The sequence below is a fragment of the Lepus europaeus genome, chromosome 3, assembly GCF_033115175.1.
Source record: "Lepus europaeus isolate LE1 chromosome 3, mLepTim1.pri, whole genome shotgun sequence".
NCBI classification, from domain to species: domain Eukaryota; kingdom Metazoa; phylum Chordata; class Mammalia; order Lagomorpha; family Leporidae; genus Lepus; species Lepus europaeus.
In genome coordinates this window covers 18,654,188-18,678,165 of record NC_084829.1, presented here as the reverse complement: position 1 = coordinate 18,678,165, position 23,978 = coordinate 18,654,188, and the positions used below count along the sequence as shown (strand labels likewise).

The window sequence follows — 23,978 nt, the reverse complement described above, 5'->3', positions numbered from 1 at the left end:
GGTCGTCAGGGTATGAAAAAATGCGATCTTACAAATTTTTATTGTGCCAGAAATGGACAAAACAGAAATCGGCCCACATCTCATGGTTTGCACAGCAATGAGAAACCCATCAGCGTCAATGGAGGAATGGAAGACCTCACCTCTCCCTCACAAGGCTGGGTGTGGTGTGGTAGCAACAGACAGCCAGCAACCCCCAATGCTGCTCGGCTCATGACACAGAACCAGTGTCTTGCTTTGTGACGTCATCGTGGCGCCTCATCACGTATGTTTTTCCCTAGCACGTGGTACCCCTTCCAGGGTCAGATTTGGCAGGGCACATTTTCCCCATGTGCTTCCGGTTTTATCTTCAGACCATGCAAGTGCCTGAGCTGATTCATGACTGAACCACAGAAGTTCAAGTGTCAATGCCCTGTGACTCTGAGAATGGATCACTGTAACACTTCACGCTTGGGGCAAGGCAGGCAAACCCTGTGCAGGTTGTAGCTGTTAGGAAATTCAAGAGCTTGACTGCCCAAGGGCAATCATCCAACAAGGTCATGATGTTCAGACAGCCTTCTGCTGGCACTGCACCTGCTCCTGACCATCCATCACGAGTCTAAATACCACAAGTTCCTTGGAATTATCACAGAATGACACTGGGAACAAGCCAGGGACTGCAAGAAGAAGGACACCGGTCCTCGTGTGTGTATGTGTGTGTGCTCACACCCGTGAGTGCAGACAGAACCGCGCAACATTCCAAAGACAACAGGCCTTGCTTCTGCTTCCTTATTAACACCTTGCCTAATAACTATCAATACAAGGGGAGTCACAGCAACACAGACCAGGCTATTTTCTTGGCAGTCTTTATAATATTTCTAACTAAGCTCCCGATATTTCCTGTGTTTCCAGGGTTCTTCAAACGCTAAATCTTTTTCATACACCAAATATTAATACCAATTAATATAAATAATCCTCCAAAATGCTATTTGAAAGCAGTCACGGACACTATTTTGCTCATAGTGAAAAGTGCAGCCAGCAAAGCCTCTGAAACAGGTCGGCAGGTGCTGCAAGGCAAGGGGGACGCCCAGTGGAAACGCGCGCTGGCCACTTACAGTGGTATTTAGATGCAGCACTAACAATGCCTTTCATCAATCACCCACCAATCTTACTTTGCATCGTGGCTACCAAAAGAAAATGGGATGTGTTTCCCTGAAGAAATATGTCATTGCTCTGCTTGAATTATTAAGCTTTACTATTAAGAGAAACAGAAAAAGAAAAATGGAAGTAAAATTAGACCCAGGTTGCCATCTACAGACTGACATCAGCATTGCTCGCTCAGACAGCATTTGATTTCTGAATATCAGTAAATACTAGCAGGAAAAGAAGAAAATTGTGTAAGTAGAATCAATTATTACAAAGGAATCAAGGTACCCTATGAAGTCTTGTCTTTTCTAATTAAAATGAGACTGGTATAGACGTTGAAGAACACTTGATCAAACACTGTACAACTTAACACATATTAGAAAATAATCATGATAGTTGCCCTAAAAGTTAACACTTTGGGATAAAACTGAATAGTTCAATACCAAATTCTAAATATATTTTAAGCTCAAAATGTTACATAAGTTTCATCTCTAAAACCAAATTGTTGCATTTTATTCTGTCATTATCTTGACTCTCGACAACCTTCAGTCTCATTCTGCTTCAAATGCTCTTGCTTTTACCTTTCCAAGAAAAAAGTCCTCTTGAGAGGGGAGCACCCAAAAGCACACACCTGATTCCAGTGACTAAAAGAGATGTCATTAAAGTAACTTCAATGGGAAATGCGTATGAAGGCAGAATTAGGGAGACAGTGGATTTTTTGATATTATAATCTGGAAAAATTCTATAACCAAAGCATCTGGGTGGAGAGCTATTAAGGAGAAATAGCTCAATTTCCAAGAGTACAGAATTCAGCTAAAATGCTGAAACTTATCGAGGGATAGTCTCATTTAGTGAACTGCACAAAATCTTTTTTCATTTTTCTTGGGGAAAAAATTGGTTTTGGAAGCCAAGATTCATTTTTGCAGGTCGTATATGCTTTGTATCATGATGAAAAGATACAAAATACTTCATCTAAACTCTTAAATATGCTTCCAGGTGCCCGGAACAAGCCTCTTACTGGAGGAAAAATATTCAGTCCCTCAAAACTTTCATTTGGAAGGAAGGCACCAGTGGTTGTTGGATGTAACCATGAGATCCAGCATTTTAAAAACCTACAGTCTGCACGTTATCAAACTGCATGGGAAATATACCGTTAAGATGGCCAATTACCGAAAGGCCCGCAGGATTCTCTAACAAGGACACGACAGCTGGGCGTGTCTACATTTTCCCAGTATTTGTAACATGTGACTGGCTGTGATGTCAAACACCCCTTTGTTGTTTTTATGCCCACAGATACAAACATTTTTCAAAATGACTTGTAAATTTGTACAAGAGCAAAAATACTGATAATCTGACTGTTAACAAAGGTTATCTCCCAATGAGCAAGGGCAAAGTGAACACAGCCTCTCGTGTCCGTAGGTTTCTACTAAGGAGAAATCTGAAAGGTGAGCGTCCTTCTTCTTGAGGTGTACTGAATCCAAAAACTTCTTAAAACTGTACTGCAAGTAGGAATTGAGATTTCCATAAGCTAATAAGAGCCTCTTAATAAAAAAATAACCCATAAAAGGATTGAAACAAGTCCTATGTCTTAATGGACTTGAAAGTATTGTGAACTTACCTATTTTTTTTAACTCCTATTATCCATTCATTCAACAATTATTAAATGCTTCAAAACTCTCACATCTACACCAATGTTGGAAACTTAAAAAAAAAAAAAAAACCATAACACACAGCCTATGCCCTTGGCCCTTCACATGATAATGTTCATATGTATTGATTAAAATAATAAAGCCTCTACGGGCTTTAATTTCTCCAGGTATGGCATGTTCTTCCATGCTAACTGCTTCTCTTTAGTTTTTGTCACATAACAGACACCCAAGGAAAATACACCCTTGCCTGCTCATTTCCTGATCACTGGAAAGGATTTATAATCAAAACCTGAAAGACAAATCTTAATAGGAACCCACATTTTGCAGATAGATAATGAGCCCAAGAAAGTTAAGTGTGCTCTCCAAGTTCAACAGCTGACCTGGGACAAAAATCTAGCAGCCCTGACTTTGAGCTAATCCCCATCACTTGAATCCATGACGTCTAACTAACCCCCTTCCACAATCTTGTCCACAGAGCTGTTTCATCCATTTGGCGTGCTCTCTCAACCTCCTCTTACGTATCTTTTATCCTCTGTGTAGCTTCCAGGGTCCACCCTGCCTCCTAATGGGACGCTTCAGTCCACTCAGAAATTACACTGCAGCTGAGGCCTTGTCCGTAAATGTGAACTCACCTCACCCACCCTCTTCCTAGGCCTCCTATTTGGCTGAGGAGGTGTGTGAGTGGATTCCAGGGTGGGGTGGAGCAGTGGGGAGAGCCACTGCAGTGGTCTGTTTCCCAGCCAGCCCCTTGGCCTCAGCATCCCTCCACTCTCACAGAGAACATTGGGAATGAAACCAAAATCTTCCCCCTTCACTAAAACCTAAGGCGAAAGTTCACAACCCCTTCACGTACATTCACACTTTTATCTTGCACTAATCTCAGACCAATGCAAATTTTTATAAATTTATTTCATCCCATTAATGACCAAGATAAAACTATGCAACTGATTTTGGTGCATACGGTATGGTTTATTGGTAAAGTTTTGTGTGTGCTTAGTATTCTCTTGGGTGTCTGTAAAATTAACAAAACATCTCTTCAGGAAAGGCAATCTGTGCCTAAAAGTAACTCATAACGAATGTGACAGGAGAGACCAAGGTCAGTATGGGGATGAAAATGCTAATCAAAAGCTATCAGAGGAGCAGAGGATGGTAAAATTTCCCTTTATGTGACTGCCACAGAACTATCTGACCTCCAAACAAGTGTCCTCACACCACAACACTTAATTACAAACAGAAACTGAGCCTGAGGAACAGCAGCGTCTCTGAGATACAGACTCTCAGGACGCTATGGAACGTCCCCCGCAGGCCCAGGGAAACAAGGAGATCTACATAAGAGTCAACACTGTATCGGGGCCAGTGCTCCAGCTTAGCGGGTAAAGACGCCGCCTGCAGGGCCAGCATCCCATATGGGTGCTGGTTCGAGACTGGGCTGCTCCACTTCCAATCCAGCTCTCTGCTGTTGCCTGGGACAACAGTGGAAGAGGCATAGGTCCTTGGGCCCCTGCACCGGTATGGGAGACCCAGAAAAAGCTCCTGGCTCCTGGCTTCGGATCAGCACAACTCTGGCCACTGCGGCCAACTGGGGAGTGAACCAGCAGATGGAAGACCTCTCTCTCCCTCTCCCTCTCTTTCTCTCTCTCCCTCTCCCTCTCCTTTTCTATCTGTGTAACTCTTTCAAATAAATAAATAAATCTTTTTTTTTTTTGACAGGCAAAGTGGATAGTGAGAGAGAGAGACAGAGAGAAAGATCTTCCTTTGCCATTGATTCACCCTCCAATGGCCGCCGAGGCTGGCGCACTGTGGCCGGCGCATGGCGCTGATCTGAAGGCAGGAGCCAGGTGCTTCTCCTGGTCTCCCATGGGGTGCAGGGCCCAAGGACCTGGGCCATCCTCCACTGCACTCCCGGGCCACAGCAGAGAGCTGGCCTGGAAGAGGGGCAACCGGGACAGAATCCAGCGCCCCAACCAGGTCTAGAACCCCCTGTGCTGGCACCGCAGGCGGAGGATTAGCCTATTGAGCCGCGGCGCTGGCATATTTAAATCTTTAAAGAGAAATTGTATTGTAGCAGCCTTAAAGTGACAATAACCAAGAAGAGTAAAGGAATAGTAACAACAGACTTACCACTGCTGCTCGGAATTGTTTGCTGTGAATTCTGCAACTTCATGTTTTGTTTCACTGTTGTTGGTTTCTCTGAACTCACGTCCTCTTTCTTCCCTTTCCTCTTGAGGGGCTGAGGAGATGAGTTGTCACTGGAGCCAATGGTTGACTTAGACTGGCGATCATTTCCCTGAAGGACGGAATTATTATTAATGGCCAGTGAACAACCACCCCCGCCCGCAACACACAGAGAAATTCCCAGTACACACGTGCCACTAACCAGCGCTCCAAAGAGGGAATGCACTGTCCTGAGTCTGGGACTGCCTGGCCCAATGCCCACACTAACTTCTCATTTATCTTCCCAGGGCAGCAGGAAGGTTCCAGAACCGCTGAGTGGCAAACGTCCACCAGCTGTGCTGTAAAGCCATCTCCCTCGGTCCTCACAGGGCCCTGTGAGAGAGCCACCGCTGTCCCTGAGCTGTAGCATGAGAGCAGGAAGGAGAGGCACAGCCCTGCCGGAGGTCCCACAGCCAGCGCGCAGAGGGGCAGACCGTCTGTCTCAGAGCCACTGCAGCCCTGCCTCTGCCCTTCTCTCCCCACTGCGCCTTTCTGAACAATCAGCAGGTGTCTCTGGATGAGGGCTGCTGACAATCCGTGGTTTACTAATTAATCCACAAGCACTTTCTGAACTAGTTGTCTACCCACTATGGGTAGACACCATCATACAAGCAGACATGCTCCGTGCTTGTAGAAATCCCACAGTATTATCTTCTGGTAACTCCAATCGTCGCTAAGAAGCACAAGCCAGAGCAGATGCAGCCCTAAGCTGCTCAGGACAACGTGTCCCCATTCCTTGCTGAGGGGGCTATGTGGCTTGTCCCTCTCCCTTTAAACTAAACTAGCCTTGCAACCACCAAAAGTGGGCTCCTGGGTGTGAGGGTGACAGTGGGTTTCAATGGTTTTTGCACAGCCACTAGCAGCCACTACAGCCACTGCTACCATAAGAAATAACCTCCTTATAACGCAGGCTTGGTTCTCAGATGTTTGGGTGCTAAACTAAACTCAGTGCATAAGGTGTGGGGCTGCAGATGGTGGAGAGAATGCAAGTTTCAGGGCTGAACTACCTGGCCCAGGCTTACTACGTGATTGTGGGCTAACTTAACCCAATGTCTGTGAGCCTGTTTCCTCTTCAGGCCAGCAGGATTGATGTACCGGCCTTCTGACCCGTCAGGAGCATGAACTGGGATAGTTTATAAAGTGTCTGATAACGAGCATCAGAATGCTTTCTCCAAAAGTAGCGTTAATGTCTTTTTTCTAAGTATCATCATAACAAATTTCTAAGTATCATAACAAATTCACACCACGCTGAGTGTGACCTTAATGCAACATCTGTACTATGCTAGTCTCTGAAAAATAAATGTAGTAATATTACATAAACAAATCCGCCTAGAAACCCATTATAACTGCTCATTTTAAACATTTATATATTCAGCCATCCTGAAGCACTTAAATGCTTTTCGCCATCACCCAATTAAGACTAGAAAAATCTGCAGTCTTACAGATGAAGCTATTTAGGCTATTTTGTCATAGCCCACAAGAAAATGAATTATGCATAGATTTATTAACAGTGTGAAAACTTGTCCGAATCTCTGACACTTTCGCGTGTAATTTAATTTCCTACTCTAACTGCAATTTAAACATACGGTTTCCATTTAATTATTGCATTAACTGCAACGAGAATTTTTCTTTTCTTAGTGATCCTTGCAAAGCCATCAACTGTGTGCCAGAAGACACAGATAATATGATTCAAGTGAAAATTCCAAAACCATCCACCCCATCTCTTATTCCAGCCTCTTTTCAGTGCAGCCTCGAGATTTTAAAACTTTAAAAATCCTTCAATCAGTAAGCAGGCCTGCTAGAATTTCTGGAGACATTGCTGAACTTGCAAGGGCTGGGAGTGGTCCAGTGGGTGAAGAGCCCTCGCACCCTGCAAGGCACTCAGCCTTCAGGGAAAGAACGTTAACAAAGAGCAAGCAGAAAGCCCATCCGGGAATGCCCGGGACTGTTCTCATTTTAACAATCACCTCTCTAAATCTAGCGGCATGTTCTGAGTTATCACATTTCTGATATGGGCACTTGTGAGACTGTCGGAGCATTAGGAAAGACCACTCCGTTAAGCCACTGCACAGGGCAACCGCCGAACTCAATCACGCGTTCAGTTACGGAGAAACGACTAACCTCCAGGCACTTTGTGGGGAAAAGGTAAGCCAACACGAGAGAAAGGAATTAACTATTTTCACGTTAGGGGATTGGAAATGATTTCAATGCTTTTCTTTTCAATAAAGAAAAACACCAATTCATCTAAAGTGTTGCTGATAAAAGGTTATAAAATGCATAACTTACATATTTGTTTTATATACTTAGTTATAGAAACTATATGATATATAAATAACAGGGAGGGAGGGAGGGAGGGTCCTTTGCTTTCTGAGGCGTCCACGTGTGACTTGTAACTTAAACGTACCCATTGTCATTGCTCTTGCCCAGCGAAAGAAATAGGAAAGTTTTTCCCTCTCCTCTAACCATGCCGGGGGACAAAGCGAACGAGCGCCTTTTACGTGCTGCAAACACGTCAACACGAACATTATATGTTCCCAACTTGTATGTATAACTTGTATGTAGTAAAGTAAATAAAATAAAAAATAGGTAATAACCCAACGTATATGTAATCAGAGGAGTCTCTCAAAAAGCTCGTGCGAAATGTGTATTATGAAAAAACTGTATAAATTTCCAAAAAAAAAAATCTTTCTGCACCAAAAAAAAATTACACCTTTTAATTTCACCGTTCTCCAGGGGCTTTTTCAAGTCCCCTTGCATTGCAGCTCCGCCCCGGGGCAGCTCGGCAACGCCCCGCAGGCTGGGGACACCTGCGCCTCGCCCACCTGCCGGGCGGCGGCTCCTCCCTCGTGGCCTCCACAGCCCCCGGCACCACCGAGCGGAGCCGCGCGGGGCGGGAGGCGAGCGCGGGAAACCCCGTCTCCGCGCCGGCCTCAGCGTCCCCCAGGGCACCACGGAGCATGGGTGTGCCTCGGCTGCGGGGTTGGCTTCACGACCACCGCGCGAGTCCTGGGCAGTCACGCGGGGCACCCGGGCTGCGGACGACCGCCCACCAGGATTTTGACGCGAGGTCCGGGGGCACCAGCGATGGGGACTGAAGAGCGCAGGCGCGGTGGGTGGCGCGCAGGCGCAGTTCGGCACCGGTCGGGGTGGGCGGGGCGCCCTCTCCGAGGCTGAGCAGACTTGCGCCCAACCGCCAGGGGGCGCGTCGGCTCCGCGGGGCGCCCCGCGCGAGGGTTACCGTGCAAAATCCACAGAACCGGAGTCGCTCGTGCCTTCCTTGCGCTGTCTAGGCTAGCATCGCAGCTCGGCCTGCTGAGGGCTTGTCCCCAGAGCCCACCTCACCCTGGGGGCTGCTGAGCGGTCACCCAGCCCTAGGCGTCGCGGCGCAGACAGCTCGCGGTCTCTCCCTCCAGGAGTTGTTCCCAGAAAGGCGTGTAGCAGAAACCCACGCGGAAACCCAGCCCTGGGTCCCCCGCGGCCTCCCGGGGACCAGGGCGATTCCCCACGCAGCCCCTCGCCCCCTGCGCTGCTCCCAGGGCCAGACCCTTCGTGACCCATGGACACACGAGCCTTCTCCCAGGGAGCGGTTACTTAAAGAAAAGGAGTGATCTCCCCTCTTGCGAGCCTGGAGTTCCGGGCGTGAGGGATGTTCTAGCACGAGGCGGCCGTGCACCCCGGCACCACGCTGGGACCCGCTCCCTCTCTCCCTCCGTTTCTCTCCCCCGCCTCTCCAGGCTCATCCCTGGTGGACGTCATACACCTCGTGGATCTGTCTCTAGATTCTGACCTCCCTGGGGTTAGCGTTTTTGGAATCTCCGGACCCCCAAGTACTAGAACCAGGGCTGTAAAGTGCACTCGATGAACAGCTGCTGGGTGAGCCGACCAATCACTGAGAACACACTCAGGGCAGACCTAGGGAACTAGGGGGGCCCCAGCCGTCACCTGTCACCTGCACCACACACCTGCGCCCCAGCTCCCCTCTCCCTGCCTGCGCCCCTCCCCCGCGATCCTCCTCCCCTTGGATGCTACAGCCAGAAAGAGGTTTTACCAATGTAAAAAGAGAGCCATCCAGTCCTCCCTAACTCCCAAATGTCACCCTACAGCGGGATAACTTGCCTGCCCCTCCAACCTGGCTCCAGGCAGCCCTAGCTTTTGTCTGTGCTCCCCTAGAGCCCTGCTCTACCGCAGGGCCTGGGAGCTTTGTTTCTCCGCTTTGGATGCTCTTCCCGCTGCCCCATTCCTGCATGACGATGGCGTCTTAGGACAACGCGGGAGGACTTCCTATCCATCAGTGCCCTGCCTCATTCTAGTTTGCCCACCACGCCCATCATTGTCTGAAATTATGTATGCCTTTGTTTGTGAGTTGATGCGCCTGTCCTGCCAACTCCCGTTTTTTCCCACCTGCTCGCCCTACACTCTGAGGCAGCTGGACGAATGTCCCCCGAGGGCCGAGTCCTGGTGTGCTCACCGCGCTCTACTTGGTGCCTGGAGGAGTCCCTGGACTTACTAGGTGCTCAGTAAACATGTTTCGGAGCCTGATTCAGAGAGTGGTTGAGTGGAAGGATACAGAGTGTTGGGGGAACATTGTGGAAAAGGGGGGAGGGGCATTTTTTTCTAAGTCATAGAAATGTGACTGGTAATCATGACACTGCTCCTTATATACCTTGTGTGTGTGTGTGTGTATATATGTATATATATATACCTTGTAGCGCCGAGTCTCTGCTTAAGTGTCAGGTGTTTGTGCTCCCCCTTGTCTCCCGTGGAGGGGCGGGGCTAAGCACCCTGCCAGACACATGCAGAACTCAATCATCATGTGAACCAGTTTTCACAGCTCAGATTCATTAAAAAAAAAAAAAATCCAAATAAGGGAGCAAAAAAGAAAACAGCATGTGTGTAGCCGCAGGTGCCTTTTAAAGCAAGAAACGCGTTACACATCTTTCATGGAAACTTTAGATTTTTCAAATTTCTGAACAGTGAGCAGCGCCTGATTCCAAAGTTCAGCAGCTGTGACTGCAAGGAGCTGAGTCATGATCTTAATCCTAACAGGGCTTTCTCTGTCACCCTGGGTCAGTTACTCAATTACACTGGGCCTCTGTCAACCATCACCCTGCCTGCTGTACCCTGGGAATTAACAAGAGAACAAAATGCAATCCCCAACCCTAAGGTAATGGCTTCCGTGTGGCTAAATGGTGGGTAAAACATGTCTGCCAGGTACCGGATCGTTGTTTTCACCCTTCTCCCTACGTGGTCCGGCTGCCTTCAGTCTGCATCTCCGGTGGCTCCTGCTTGGGGCTCCCCTCCTCCCTGCTCTTGCTCAGAATTATCAGTGAGCCTGCTCCATGGCAGGCGGTGCTGGGTGCTAGGACACCACCTGATGCCGTCCCTGCCCTTCAGCCAGGACCACATGTGGCCAGAGCCACACATTCCAACTCCACATGTCTGGAATGAAGCAGCTCCTACCTCTTTGACCGCCCTCTCCAGGCCGCGAAACAACCTCAGGCATCCAAACTTGCATCCTGCAGTTACCTCTGGCTCCAACCTCTCCACTAACTCTGCGTCCGCAGTCACCAAGCAAGCCCTTTGTTCGTGAACCATAATTGGTTCCCGAGAACTCAGCTACCTCCCTGGTCTGGCCCTTAGCACCACAGGCCACGGCCACAGCAATTACCTCCCAACTCTGACTTAGCCAGCTGCGGCCTCTCCCCGTCTTGTCTTTCTGCACATGAGGCCGCTGACTTTCCACCACGGGCTTGGACTAACGTTCTCGCCTCTCAGAGACCCTGAAGTGCCACACCCCCCTCCATTCGAGGATGAAGACTAAGCCCCTTCACTCTGGGGCTCCAAGTCATCTGGAAACCACCATGGCCCACCATATTCCAGGCATACCCACCTCCCCACACACCTGTTGGACCACCTGCGCTAGGCAGGAGCAGCGGCTCCAGGCGGGCTGCGTGCATTCAATCTTTCCCTGGCCATTTGCTCAGAAGGAGCCATTAGACCTGTCATTCCACTCTTTTCTCATTGTTAACTGCAGGTGACAAACTGACCTGCCTCAAGGTGTAAGGATGAAATAAATAACTCGTGAAAGAGAGCTGGCCTGGTGTCAACCCCACGCTTGTTCACCAGGACCCACGTGATCGCCTCTCCATCCCTTCTGTCCGCGGTCCCTTTCCCCTTTTACCTACATCTTAAATAATCCACAAAAGGGTAGCCCAAGTTTCACTTCCTCCGTGAGCATCTGCCAGCATGCACGGAGTCCCTTGCTCCTTCCCTCCTTTGTTTCTGATCTCACCCACGTACGTATTTGGTGTTTAGCCAACTTAGGTGGTCACTCATACAAATAGTGTGAGGATCTCAGCGAATGAGAGGCTCATAAATGTTGGGCTACGTTCAGCCCTACTTGGTCACACACACAAAAATTATGTTTCTGTTTTTCAGGCATTTCACATGGAGTCATAAGTGGGGGTGAGGAGATATCGACATCATCATCGGAGACAACATCATTGCCCAGCAATTATGTATTTTATAAATCGCCAGAATAAGAATGCTGCTTATTTAGACAGGGAGAGGTGCCAAGTCAGTTCTGATCTCCACTGAGTAGGCATTCGGTTCCAAAGGGGAGGGGGAGAAGCTTCAGCCACAAACAGCTGCCGAAACAAAGCTCCGGCAAAACAAGAAATGCATCCCCACGAGGAGGGGAGGGTAAAGATACACACAGGTTAAGAGATGGCACACTAAATGCTTGTCACAGCCCCCACGTGATGAAATTTATTTAGTCACTGCTGAATTAATTAACAATGAATGAATGATAGATTGAGAACTAAATATCTGGGATGATTCTCAATCTTTTAGAGGAATGTTAACTGAGGATTATCCTTTGATTACCAAAATTCTCTTTCTATTTTTTTCTTAATTTTTAATTGACACATAGTAATTATACATACTGGTCTTAAAAGGCACAGTGTGGCATTTCAATATAGGTTATATGTTGCATAATGAGCAGATCAGAGCAATTGGCAAATCTACCACATCAGACATTCATCATTTCAAATCTTTCCTTTTTAGTCTTTGACACAACAATAAACAAGACTGGATTGACCATTGATGTGACCTAATATGGAGTTCTTATTTCCTGGATTTCAACCATGATATAAATTATAACAGGTGCACATAGAAGGAAAAAAAAAATTTGAAATCTGTATTCTAAAAATGTTACCTGTCTTTTAGGAACTTAATTGTAACATTAAAGTTTGAGTGTTGTTTCACATAATTGCTGATGTGCCACAACGTGCTTAAGCTTTATTTCTTTGAATTTAATTGAAGCCCAAAGGACCGTTTCTCTCTCTCATACAAAAATAAAGAACATTAATGAGCAAAGCGTCTGATACTTACACTCCCTTTAGACTTCCTGGATCCTACAATAGGAGGTAGTGAAGAAGCTTTCTGACTGTGGAAACAAATTGCAAGTTAGAAATCCGAACGCTATTTACAAATTACACTCAATGCAAGGTTATGGTCATCCCAACTTGGCATTCCAACCTGGAAGTCAACAGAGCTTCACAAGAAATCCCTCAGACTTTCCCAATTTTATAAAGACTATGAAAGTTCTAATTCCATTCCAAAAATTTTTAAATATTTTCCTGGATGCTATTTTAACCAATGCTTACAAATAAGCTCTTAGGACTACTTTATATTTTTCAGAGAACTTGTATTCAAATCCAAAAACTTTCTATTTGCATTTCAAAACATTTCCCAAGCCAAGTAAGGATTTCCCCAGACTGGGCTAAAAGCAAACATTGTTATGTCTACCTCTGATAGATGAGCAGGATGGGAAAGCGCCAATATTTATGCTCAGGGAGTTTTTAAATCAGTCACTCTCATTAAAAAGGAAAAAGATTCTTTTGGACTATAGGAATAAGTTGTCTATATTTTTAGGACTAGGTATGTCTTGAAACCCAACTGAACATCTTCCAAAGCAGGAGGCCACATGTAAAGGTAAATCTTACTTATTCGTGTGAGAAGGGCCAACTTTTCCTATTACCATCAGGTACACACCGTAGCTCACGGCAGGTTACTCCGTGTTGCTTAGCAGAGATCCTTAAAGGATTTGATTTCATGCATGAGTAAGGGTGGCTAGCAGTAAGTGTGCTGGAGAAGAATTCTAAAGGGCCAAGAAACCATGTGCACTTGTAAAGTTCAAACGCCACGGCTAAACTTCCATTTCATCTGTTACTTACTTGAAAGCCCTGGGCTAGCCTCCCCATCAAGCTACACAAGTTGTGAGTCGATGGAAAGCGCATTCGTGTAACTCTGCAGAGGATGACCACACAGAGTCGGCTGCCAACAACACAGTGGCAGCAGAAACTCACTGAAAAGCCACAGGGATAGATCCTGGGCACCGGGGCAGGCCAAAGGTACCTGTGTCTGGGGCCGGGACTCACCGTCCGTGGCTCTGCAGTGCACCTGCTCAACTGAAATAAAGCATCTCTCACAAGCATGTGACTTCTCACATAGGAAAAGGCTCACTGTGCACTGCATGCGATTAAAAGTGTAACCCTCTTTGCTTGTGTTAACTAGTGTTAGCTATATAGCTAGTGTCTCCATTTGCACATGTGACATCATATTGTTTTTGTGTTTTACAATTTTTAAAAAGAGTGTAAAATATCATGTTTTTTTTTTATATATATATAATGCTTCTAAATGTCCAAATCCACTGAAAGATGATATGGTCTAGTTAAACCATTAAGACATTAAACCTTCAAATAACATTTGCTGTAGAGAAGGTCGTATCTGTATCTTCCTCACAAGACTAGCTCTCCGTTTACTAGGGATTCAGTGCAAGGTAAAAAGAAAAAGAATTACTATGTGGTATTTCACAAATTAAAAAACATTATATTTTTGTGCAATAGCTCTCAATCTAGCATGGTGACAATAAAAACAATGACAATCTAAACATACCAAATGTGCTTTCTATTCTGATCTTCCATCTCATCAAATACAGTGGTGGCACTATTTCATGCATGAGAAGAGAGAGAATAAGGACGAAGACTTACCCATAAGGCCTTCTCATTGTTGACTTGTCGAAAAGTAATTCACTGTAAGGTAATTTCTTAAACTTATCTCTGCCGACAGCCACGTAAAACTGCCCATTCTCCAGCTCTGCCCCACTCTCCACAAGCTTTCCTTCTAAAGTATAAAGTCTGTCAAAACATTAGTGCCAGGAGTTACAATTTTAATGACCATTTAAAGACCTGCTTGAAATTACAAAATAAATAAAAACATACTGTTCTTAATTTGATTCTGTTCCTCTTCTAATTATTGAGTTACAAATGCCTCTAAGTCATTAAATTCAGCTAACTACCAACATTATAATGCACACACAGTTACTATCTAGCTGTACAGGATTTTACCCCAGTGAGCCTGAGGGTTCTCTCTGGTTGTCATACTAGCATTTTAGAGAGAGAACTTAACTTGTATAGAGTGTGGTGCTTTACATCCAATAAAGTTCAGCTTCCACTGAAAATTATTTTCCTATTTATATTTTGTGAGTGCTTTTAAGATTTATTTGCTTTGTGTGTTTGACTGACAAGCTTCTGACCATATTCTGTGTAGGAATATCCCCCTCCGGGGCAAAGTATTACATCCAAACCCGCACACAGAACTGGGTCAAAAAAAAAAGGGCTGAGTGGACAGGAGGAAAAGCCCAGTGGGAGAATTAATGATGCAGAACTGCATAGCATTCATGCTTCCTTCTTTACCTGCCGTCCCGCCTCAGCAAGAGAATGAACATTAGGCCGTCCCAGAACCGAGGGGTTTCACAAGAACCTCCCTACTGTAAAACCGCTGCCATAAACTAGTTAATATGTCACTTATTAAAAACAGTGATAATTTCACTAGGTGATTTAAAGAATTATTTTAAAGATCACAGAAAACAGTATTAGAAAACTAAAACAGAAAAGAACAATGCATATTCTTGAAGGTTCTAAACAAGAGTTAGTTACTGGAAGGATTTCAAGATAATCTCTTTTTTTGCAATTCTTAATCTTCTTATATTACATAATTAATGCTAGTACCATCTATAAAGGCATTAAGATAATAATAATAATAATTCATTGATCTATCAGTTTGTGTACCAATTGCATAAATGGCCACATCGCATGGAGCCATGAAGTACAATGAAGATAGCCATCAAAATCCCGGCAATGTGGGGCCGGCACTGTGGCACAGTAGGTTAATCCTCCACCTGTGGTGCTGGCATCCCATATGGGCGCTGGTTCGAGACCGGGCTGCTCCTCTTCCAAACCAGCTATCTGCTGTGGCCTGGGAAAGCCAGTGGAGGATGGCCCAAATCCTTGGACCCCTGCACCTGCGTGGGAGACCCAGAAGAAGCTCCTGGCTCCTGGCTTTGAATCGGCTCCTTGCCTGCTGTTGTAGCCATTTGGGGAGTGAACCAGTGGCTGGAAGACCTTTCTTTCTGTCTCTCCCTTTCACTGTCTGTAACTCTGCCTCTCAAATAAATAAATAAAATCTTCAAAAAAAAAAAAAAATCCTGGCAATGTTTCTATCTTTAGTTAGCACACAGATGTGAAATCTCTTTCACTATAGCACTGTGTTTCTACCCCCAACACTTAATTCAGTCCTCTTCGCCTTCACCTACTTCAAGGTTTCTAAGTAGTGGCACTGTTGACATTTTTGGACCAGATGGCCCTTTGTTGGAGAAAGCATCCTGTCCACCATGACATGTTACCCAGCGGCTTCGGCCTGTACTCACCAGGCAGTAGTCACCAGTCCCACCCTTAAATAGGACGACAGAAATGGCTCCAGACAGCCAAGTGTCCCCAGGGGGCAAAATCACGCCTGGTTGAGAACCGCTGGCCCAGAGCCAGACTTTCTTCTTTCATTTGCCTTCAAATCATTAGATCTGAATCAGTAGTTAACTTTTATGGGTAGGCATTAAAAGGCAGCCTAGCTGTGGTCTCTGGAAACACCCAAGATTCAACTGGTTTCCTCCGCAGATAGGTAAAAGGTATTGAATAAATTCTCCCCCATGGTTTTAGCTCTCTCTCTTTTTTTATAAATTTTTTTTTTTGACAGAGTTAGTGAGACAGAGAGAAAGGTCTTCCTTCCGTTGGTTCACCCCCACAAATGGCCGCTACGGCCGGCGCGCCGCGCTGATCCAAAGCCCGGAGCCAGGTGCTTCTCCTGGTCTCCCATCCGGGTGCAGGACACAAGGACTTGGGCCATGCTCCACTGAACTCCCGGGCCACAGCAGAGAGCTGGACTGGAAGAGGAGCAACCGGGACAGAATCCGGCGCCCCAACCGGGACTAGAACCTGGTATGCCGGCGTCGCAGGCGGAGGATTAGCCTAGTGAGCCACGGCGCCAGCCGCTCTGTTTTTATAAAGCAAAGAAACACGAACAGGGAGTCTAACTGATTTCTGTATATGCTTCTGATATAGAAATATACTGATGCATGGAGAAGACCCCACCAGGACTGTTCTGTTATTCTTTTAAAATTACAGGCTCCAAGTGAGCAGCACCAAAGCTCGCTCTTACCTGGCGTCACATTAGGACCCAGTTTCCCTGAGTACTCAAGTGTCTGGGGGACACATAACTACATTTTCATCTCTATATTGGTATCTGCACAGATCTTATGTCTATGTATGAATTCGTTCATTAATACAACTACGAACAGGTATATCTGGACAAGAAATTGTGTGTGTATCTTTGTGTGCTTTATATTATTTATTGGGTGAGTTTACATTTATGTGCATGTCAAAAGATAAAACTATCTATCCAAAAAAGTCAATATATAATTGTTGAGATCTGCCTTCATTCCTGACAAAAATAAAATCCAGGAGGATCAAAGGTTTAAATAAATTTTTAAAATATAAGATAAAACATGGGAGAATATTTTTTATAATCTTCAAGTGAGAAAGATCTAAGCTAGTTATAAACTAATGCTCATAAAGAAAGAACGAAAATTTGTCTACTTCAAACTTCCAGATATCTACATGCAAAAAAGTATAAAGAAAGTGCAATCTGGAGACATTTAAAATTCACATGAACAGGGTAAAAATTTCCTAATATGTAAACAGTGCCTATAAATCAATAAGATAAATGTGTAAAAGCCATGGCTGATAGAAAAAGTACAAAGATAATGAAATACAAGTACATGGCATTTGTTTTGCAAGTAACTTGGAGGCTAATAGCACAGGCTCTGGAGTCAGACTGTTTATTGCACTTGATTCCCAGCCCTGCTACACAGCATCAACACAATCTTGGGCAAGTCACCAACTGCCTCTGTGTCTCAAATTTCATGTCTATTAAAAGAGAACAATAATACTACTTAGCTCATACGGTCACTGAGCTAATTAAGTCAAAAAATGGAAAGCACTTGGAATAATACCTGGCCCATGAGAAATAATCAACAGATATTGAAGTATATTAAATAAATAAAACACAGGTATATGTCTATAATAGCAAAAGAGGGGGAGTTACCTAATTCCCTCCAAATGACTTAAATTAGCATACTCTCATGCAATGGAACACATTTTAATCATAAAAATATCAGGATATCACTAAATTGTACAAAGGACCATCTTTAAGATTTGTGGTCACAGGATAAAAAAAAAAAAAAAAATGTATGCATATACACCAGTCAGCCCTGTTTCTCAGGGCTCCACAGCTGCACAGCCAACCAACCATGGGTTGGAAATATTTAGCAAAATAAAAACTACTTCATCACTAGCAATGCACAGATTTTTTTCTTCTTGTCATTGTTCTATCAACAATACAGAATAACCACTATTCATATAGAATTTATATTTTTAAGTATTAGAATTAATCCAGAGATGATTTAAAGTATGTTGGAGGATCTGAGTCAGTTATACGAAAATACCATACCATGTTGATTATTTAATTTGTATCTTATTTAGCTTATTTATTTTTATTTATTTGAGAGGAACAGTGTGGGGGGGGGTGGGCAGGCCAAAGCCAGGGACCAGGAACTCAATCCAGGTCTCTTTTGTGGGTAGCAAGGGCCCATCTACTTGAGTTATCACCCATACCTTCAAAGGTTCACATTAGCAGGAAACTGGAATCAAAAACAGAACCAAGACTCCAACCAGACTCTGCATTGAGGAGTGCAGGGGTCTAAAGCACCATCTTAATGCTAGGCCAAACACCTGCCCCTACTATGCTGTTTGGTTTAAGGGAATTGAGCATGTATAGATTTTTGTATCTCAGAGGGGTCCTGAAACCAATCCCCAGAGATAGCAAGGGATGACCATTCATTCACTCATTTTTTTATTTACACATATGTATGTATGTAGGTAGGTATGTTCCCATTTGTATTTTTAAGAAGCAAAAGTTGTCTTGCTTGTGTATGCATGGAATATTTCTGGAATGATACCAAAAAATCCTAGGGAGAGGGACTGGAGGAGCCTGATATGAGACAAATAATTTTTATTTAGACCCTCTATCCTATTTTAACTTTTTTTGTCACAAAGTATTACTTTCAATTAAAATTCCTAGTTATGTTTAAAATCTCAAAGGCTGTGAAACTGTATATATCAATATATGTAAGTATGCATAACTAAAAGACATGCTATCATTTTATAGTCCATTTTATCATGTGTGTACATATTTATGAATATGTATATAGGAGTATGTGAAAACAGTTCTAAGAACTTGAAAGCAAGTGTGTACTCTACTATTGCAGTATACAAAGATACTTCAACTAATTCATGAAAAAGCTGAATTAAAAGATAAGTCTGGTCTGGGACCCCCAAAAATGGAAATCATATATCAAAGGGTCTTACAAGCATTCATGCAAAATGGATAATATGAAAAATTTACGATTTCAAAAGTTTTTTGCACCAAAAAAATTAATTCTATTTTTCCATGAACTTTTTGAAGAATCCTCTTACTGAAAAGACTGGGGGAAAGATAGGTATCAAGGAGAACGACCAGAAAACTCTGATTGATTTTCAAATGTGTGTGTACATGTGAGTGAGTGCGCGCACGCACACACACACACACAGGCATACCTTCACACTCACCGTTTCAATATGCTGCACAAATGTCTATATTATTTGTAATCTTCCCACTCTTGAAAGAAAATAAATGTCAACCTCCATTAAAGGAAAATTTCCTAGGCTTCAGGATTTCAAGCCTATGAGAAATGCTTTGGAATCTTAAATTGAGATAAATCACTCTCACCTATCTCCTCCTTAAACCCACCCCCTGAGATCTGATGGCTTCTTTTTACCCTAATCAGATAGTTCAGACCATCAAATAATCATAAATATCTCCTGGATAAAACGAATAGTTAAGATTTAACGAGCTGCCTCTTTCAAGAGTCCTTCCCAACAATGTTGAGACTGGCCTATTTACTCTTCACCAGAAGAATACATACAGCTGAAATTTACTAGCGTGTTACCCTGTGTCAAGAACTATTTCATGTTCTTTGTTACTGCATTCCTTGAAACAACTCGCGAGGTAAGTACTATTCTATGTCCATTCTGCAGACAGAGAGACTGAGGCACACAGAGCGTCTGTGGACCAGGGACTGCAGGACCCCCTGCAGGCATCTTTGCTTCCAGAGCCCATGCCCCGGGGGAAGGTTTGCTTCACAGACCTGTGGACGGCCCCGCTCCGCAGCGTGATCTTCTCCGTGACCATCTGTAGTATGTGATCCCACTGACTCAGGGCTTTTCGCGGGATGAGGAGGCGGGAAGCTGGGTTTATGAGGTCTCCGTTTGCAATCAGGCTAGGAAACAGGAAGCCAGGCCGTGTGGAGTTGTTAGTCTTTAGCCACACAGCAAACTCCCAACCGAAAGGGAGCCACCAAGCCAGTTTAAGGGGCTCCCACTTACAAGATCGTGCGGGGCTCCTGCAGCGACTTTCTGAAGCGCGCCGACACGTTGATCCTGCTGTGGATTACTGGTTTTACCTTCGGAAGCAAAGAAAAGAAACATAAGCCACTCAGCTTATATTCGCTTTTCCTAACCTAGGAGGAAAAACTTTGGGTTCCCAGGGAAGTGGCTGAGGCCTTTTCTCCTTTGGCCTCCAAGGCCCAGGCTGCTGGTGGAGAGAACCCCACAGTTTATGTGGCACCTTCATCCCAGACAGGGTACCTAGCTCCCAAGCCAATGATATTTTTCTATTTGCCAGATGCATATTCTCAATCCGCGCCCCTTGGGCTAAAGCCTAAAGTCTCATTCCAGACACACACACACACCCAGCCAATCATGTCCTACCCACAGCCACAGAGCCCTTCTGCCTCCCCTCCCTCCACAACCTGACTCATTTATGTCATCCTGTCTGTCTGCCTCTCCACCTGTCTCAGAAGGACCAGCGTCGCTCGACAAAATTCATTCCCGCCTCACTCTGTCTTGGCTCTGTCCCCTCTGCCGCCTCTACTTAGTTTGTCATTGCTAAGACCCTTCACCTGCCCAAGTGTCTTCAATTCCTCCCTTGACCCCATGGCCATTCAGTCCTCCTCCTGCCCAAAACTTCCTTCAGTCTCTATCGTCTGTATGCTTTCCACCACGCCTCTGACAGATCAGGCTCAGTCTCCAGCAGGAAGCCCAGGACCAAGCCCTCGGTACCCTCATCTCCTTCACCACTCCCTCCACCCAGCCTCCTAGCTGTGCATATTAATCTAACCAGTCTCTGTCCCCTGCATTCCCAAACATTCCCTGCATCCACTCCTTGCCTTCATTCTCCATAGTTTTTTTTTTGTTTGTTTTCTAATGTTTTTAAGAAATAAAACAGAATGGAAGTTCTCATCTGCAGGTTCACTCAAATGCTCTCAATGGCTGGGGCTGGACCAGACCAGAGTCAGGAGCTAGAATCCAAATCCAGGTCCCCTACATGGGTGGCAGAAACCCAATCTCCACTGCTCCCCAGGGTCTGCATTAGCAGGAACCTAGAACTGGAAGCAGAGTCAGGACTCAAACCCAGGCTCTCTGACATGGGAAGCAGGCATCTGTACTGCTACACAATATATCATGTATCTTTGAATCACCAAAACAGTGCTCCAGGTATTATTACCATAGCCCCATTTGACATGAAGAAACTAAAGCTTAATCAATTTGCCTAAAATCACATACAATAAGAGGCAGAGTTTTTAGTGAACCTGCACCTATGAACATGCAACTACCTGCTCCAAACTTGGACAATTACCTAAATATCAAATACTTGCCCTGAATCATTTCTGGGACTCTCTCTTCATTAACTATGCCACCTTCCTGAAAAAAGAAGAGGGACCAGCATTGTGGTGTAGCAGAAAAGGCCACCACCTGCGACGCCAGCCTCACATATGCACTCTGGTTCAAGTCCCAGCTGCTCCACTTCTGATCCAGTTCCCTGCTGACGGCCTGAGAAAGCAGCAGAAGATGATTCAACCGCTTGGGCCTCTGTACCTATGTGGGAGACCCAGAGGATGCTCCTGACTCCTGGCTTTGGTCTGGCCTAGCCCTGGCCATTGAGGCCATTTAGGGAGTGAACCATCTCTCTCTCTCTCTCTCTCTCTCCCTCTCTCTCTCTCTTTCTCTCCTTGTCTCTGTAACTCTGACTTTCAGATAAATAAAATAAATTAAAAAAACAAGAAGAAAGAATTCTTCAATGGTCCTACAGTGCCTAAAACAGTGCTCAACGACCAGGGCCTGCTAGTTGAACAATAAACATTTATGAAATTGCAATTAAAAGATACTCCAATTTAGCGTGAGAGGGAGAAAGGAGGAAGGAGGAAAGGAATATCATTATGTTCTTAGAATTGTATCTACAAACCATATTGAATCAGTTAAAAATTAACTAAGCATTTAAAATACTACTAGTATTTATTGCTAATTAAAAAACAAAACAAAATAAAAGATACTCCAATTTAGAGTGCTTAAAAATTTAATAATAATGTTCCATTTTAAATCCACAGACTCTTGTCCCTAAACTAACATTTATAGTGATGCTTTGTTTTTCCTTTTTAATCAGAATGGATATGTAGGCTTTGTTAGGGCCATCATTTCCATAACCATAAAGACCTCTTTAAAACAAATGAATGTCCAAAGAACTTTGTTAAATAGCGATACAAATGAAGTCAAAGCCAGTAAAGCTATTTATAAATGAACATACTTCAGCACATAAACCAACACGTCTCCACTAGATTTTTCATGCCATGACCTAATTACATTATTTCCTAATTACAGTATGTGTAAACCATAATTAGTACAGATAATAATGTACTTTTCCAAAGTAAAGAAATATACATGATCTGATACTTTTATGAATCTTGTTTGATGCCACAAGATAAATTTTACTGGAAAAAACATTTTTTCAATCTTAGAAAAAACAGACACAATGAAAAGGATATATTATTATATACAACCAGTTTTAAAATATTGTGATGCTGACTTCCTAAGAAAACACTTAATAGGAAATTCATGCACTTGAACAAAATTCAAGTGGTGAAAAGGAGCATATAATAAAAAAGTGTCCTTCTCAATCCCATTACCTAACCACCAATCTGCAACCAGAGTTAGAAATATTCCTCTTAGCTGACACATGTTGTCCTCTGGTGACCGTCACCAGGGGAGATGGGACTCCAGATGCATGCTGGGAACACGACGCATAGGGTTTCCAGTGAAATATTCCTCTTGAAAATCTCTACACACATATGCATATTATTTTATGGAGCTATTATATACCTACAATTTTTAAACATAAGTGACAGCCCGTTACACTCATTCTTGTACACCTTGTTTTTTAAATTTAATAACTCATCATGGAGATTGTTTCCTGTTGGTTGTTAGAGTGAAGGTTACCTCATTCATAACAGCTGTCTATACTCCAGTCCGTGAATGTGCCATAATTTATTTAACCTGTCCCTAATTGAGTCTTTCAGTTGTTTCCAAACTCTTGCTCTTGCAAACAATGCCATGATGGATTTCCCTGTAAATAAATATATCTGTATAAATTGTCACAATTGGAAGTTGGCTGAAATAGCAAATGGGCAATTTTTTAGCTTGCATAGAATTTATCACAAGTGTATTCCTGACTGAACCCAGAGTCCTGTAATTTATATAGTTCATACTGTAACCAAGAAAACAGGTTTGATATACAAGGAATGCAGTTCTGAAGCCAGGACTATGGCTTACAACGGCCTTGAATGACCACAAATGCTTCTCAAAGCATATCTGCTTACTCTTATGGCTTAGAGTGGTTTAACACGAATGAGTCTCTGCCTACATACCCACCAGGCCTTTCCGAGTCTGTGCCGCTGCTTCCTCCCCCCTTAACCACAGCTACCCTGCCTGGATGGCCCTCACGTGAAAGCTGCTATACACATCCCTGGTGCTCTCCCACCCGTCCCCCAACCCCTCAGCCCTATTCTGTTTTTCCCACAACACTTATCATGGCCTAACATGGTATGTATTTCACGACTCTACTGCGACGTGTTAGCATCAATGTTATCTAGCAATGTGCATCACACATATCACACTCAGTTGTCATTTCTGCCCGTGTCTCACCACGCCCCTGTGATGTCATCAGTTGTCATCTCTGCCCGTTTTCTAATTTTTTTCTAATTAGTGTTTTAAACAATAACATAAATCACATACACAAAATTAAGCCGCATCTACTCATCATAAAGGAACTTTTCCAGAACGCTGATCAGAGATGAAGTGTTGATCACTTAGTAGTAATGTAGAGACAACAGTAGTATTGTAGGCTTTAAATAATGGAAAAGACTTTAAGATTTTTATCAATTTTCATATTAGCCCATAGATTTTCCCTTGCCCCTTGAAAATAATAACATTTCAGATATAACTAACATTAAGTACCAACCCAGCTAGTTGCAGAGGGCTGGACACCTGGAGAGAGTGTCAGGCCCCCATGTCCCCAGGGATGGGTCTCACTGGTGAGCAAGCTTGTGAGATGTGTGACTATGGCACCAAAGCAAATGAATAGGTACCAAGGCAGGGCCAGTACTGT

General features: G+C 44.2%; 1 protein-coding gene across 1 annotated transcript in view; it reads right to left on the bottom strand.

Annotated features, from left to right (window-relative positions):
- Positions 1 to 23,978, bottom strand: part of DCDC2 (doublecortin domain containing 2) — a 167,671-nt gene that overhangs the window by 91,580 nt on the left and 52,113 nt on the right. The window contains exons 3-7 of the mRNA XM_062187362.1: positions 19,865 to 19,941; positions 19,627 to 19,758; positions 14,039 to 14,185; positions 12,378 to 12,432; positions 4,896 to 5,058 (exon numbers count right to left, since the gene is read on the bottom strand). Of these exons, the coding sequence (XP_062043346.1) occupies positions 4,896 to 5,058; positions 12,378 to 12,432; positions 14,039 to 14,185; positions 19,627 to 19,758; positions 19,865 to 19,941 (574 nt within the window). The remainder of the gene's footprint in view (positions 1 to 4,895; positions 5,059 to 12,377; positions 12,433 to 14,038; positions 14,186 to 19,626; positions 19,759 to 19,864; positions 19,942 to 23,978) is intronic.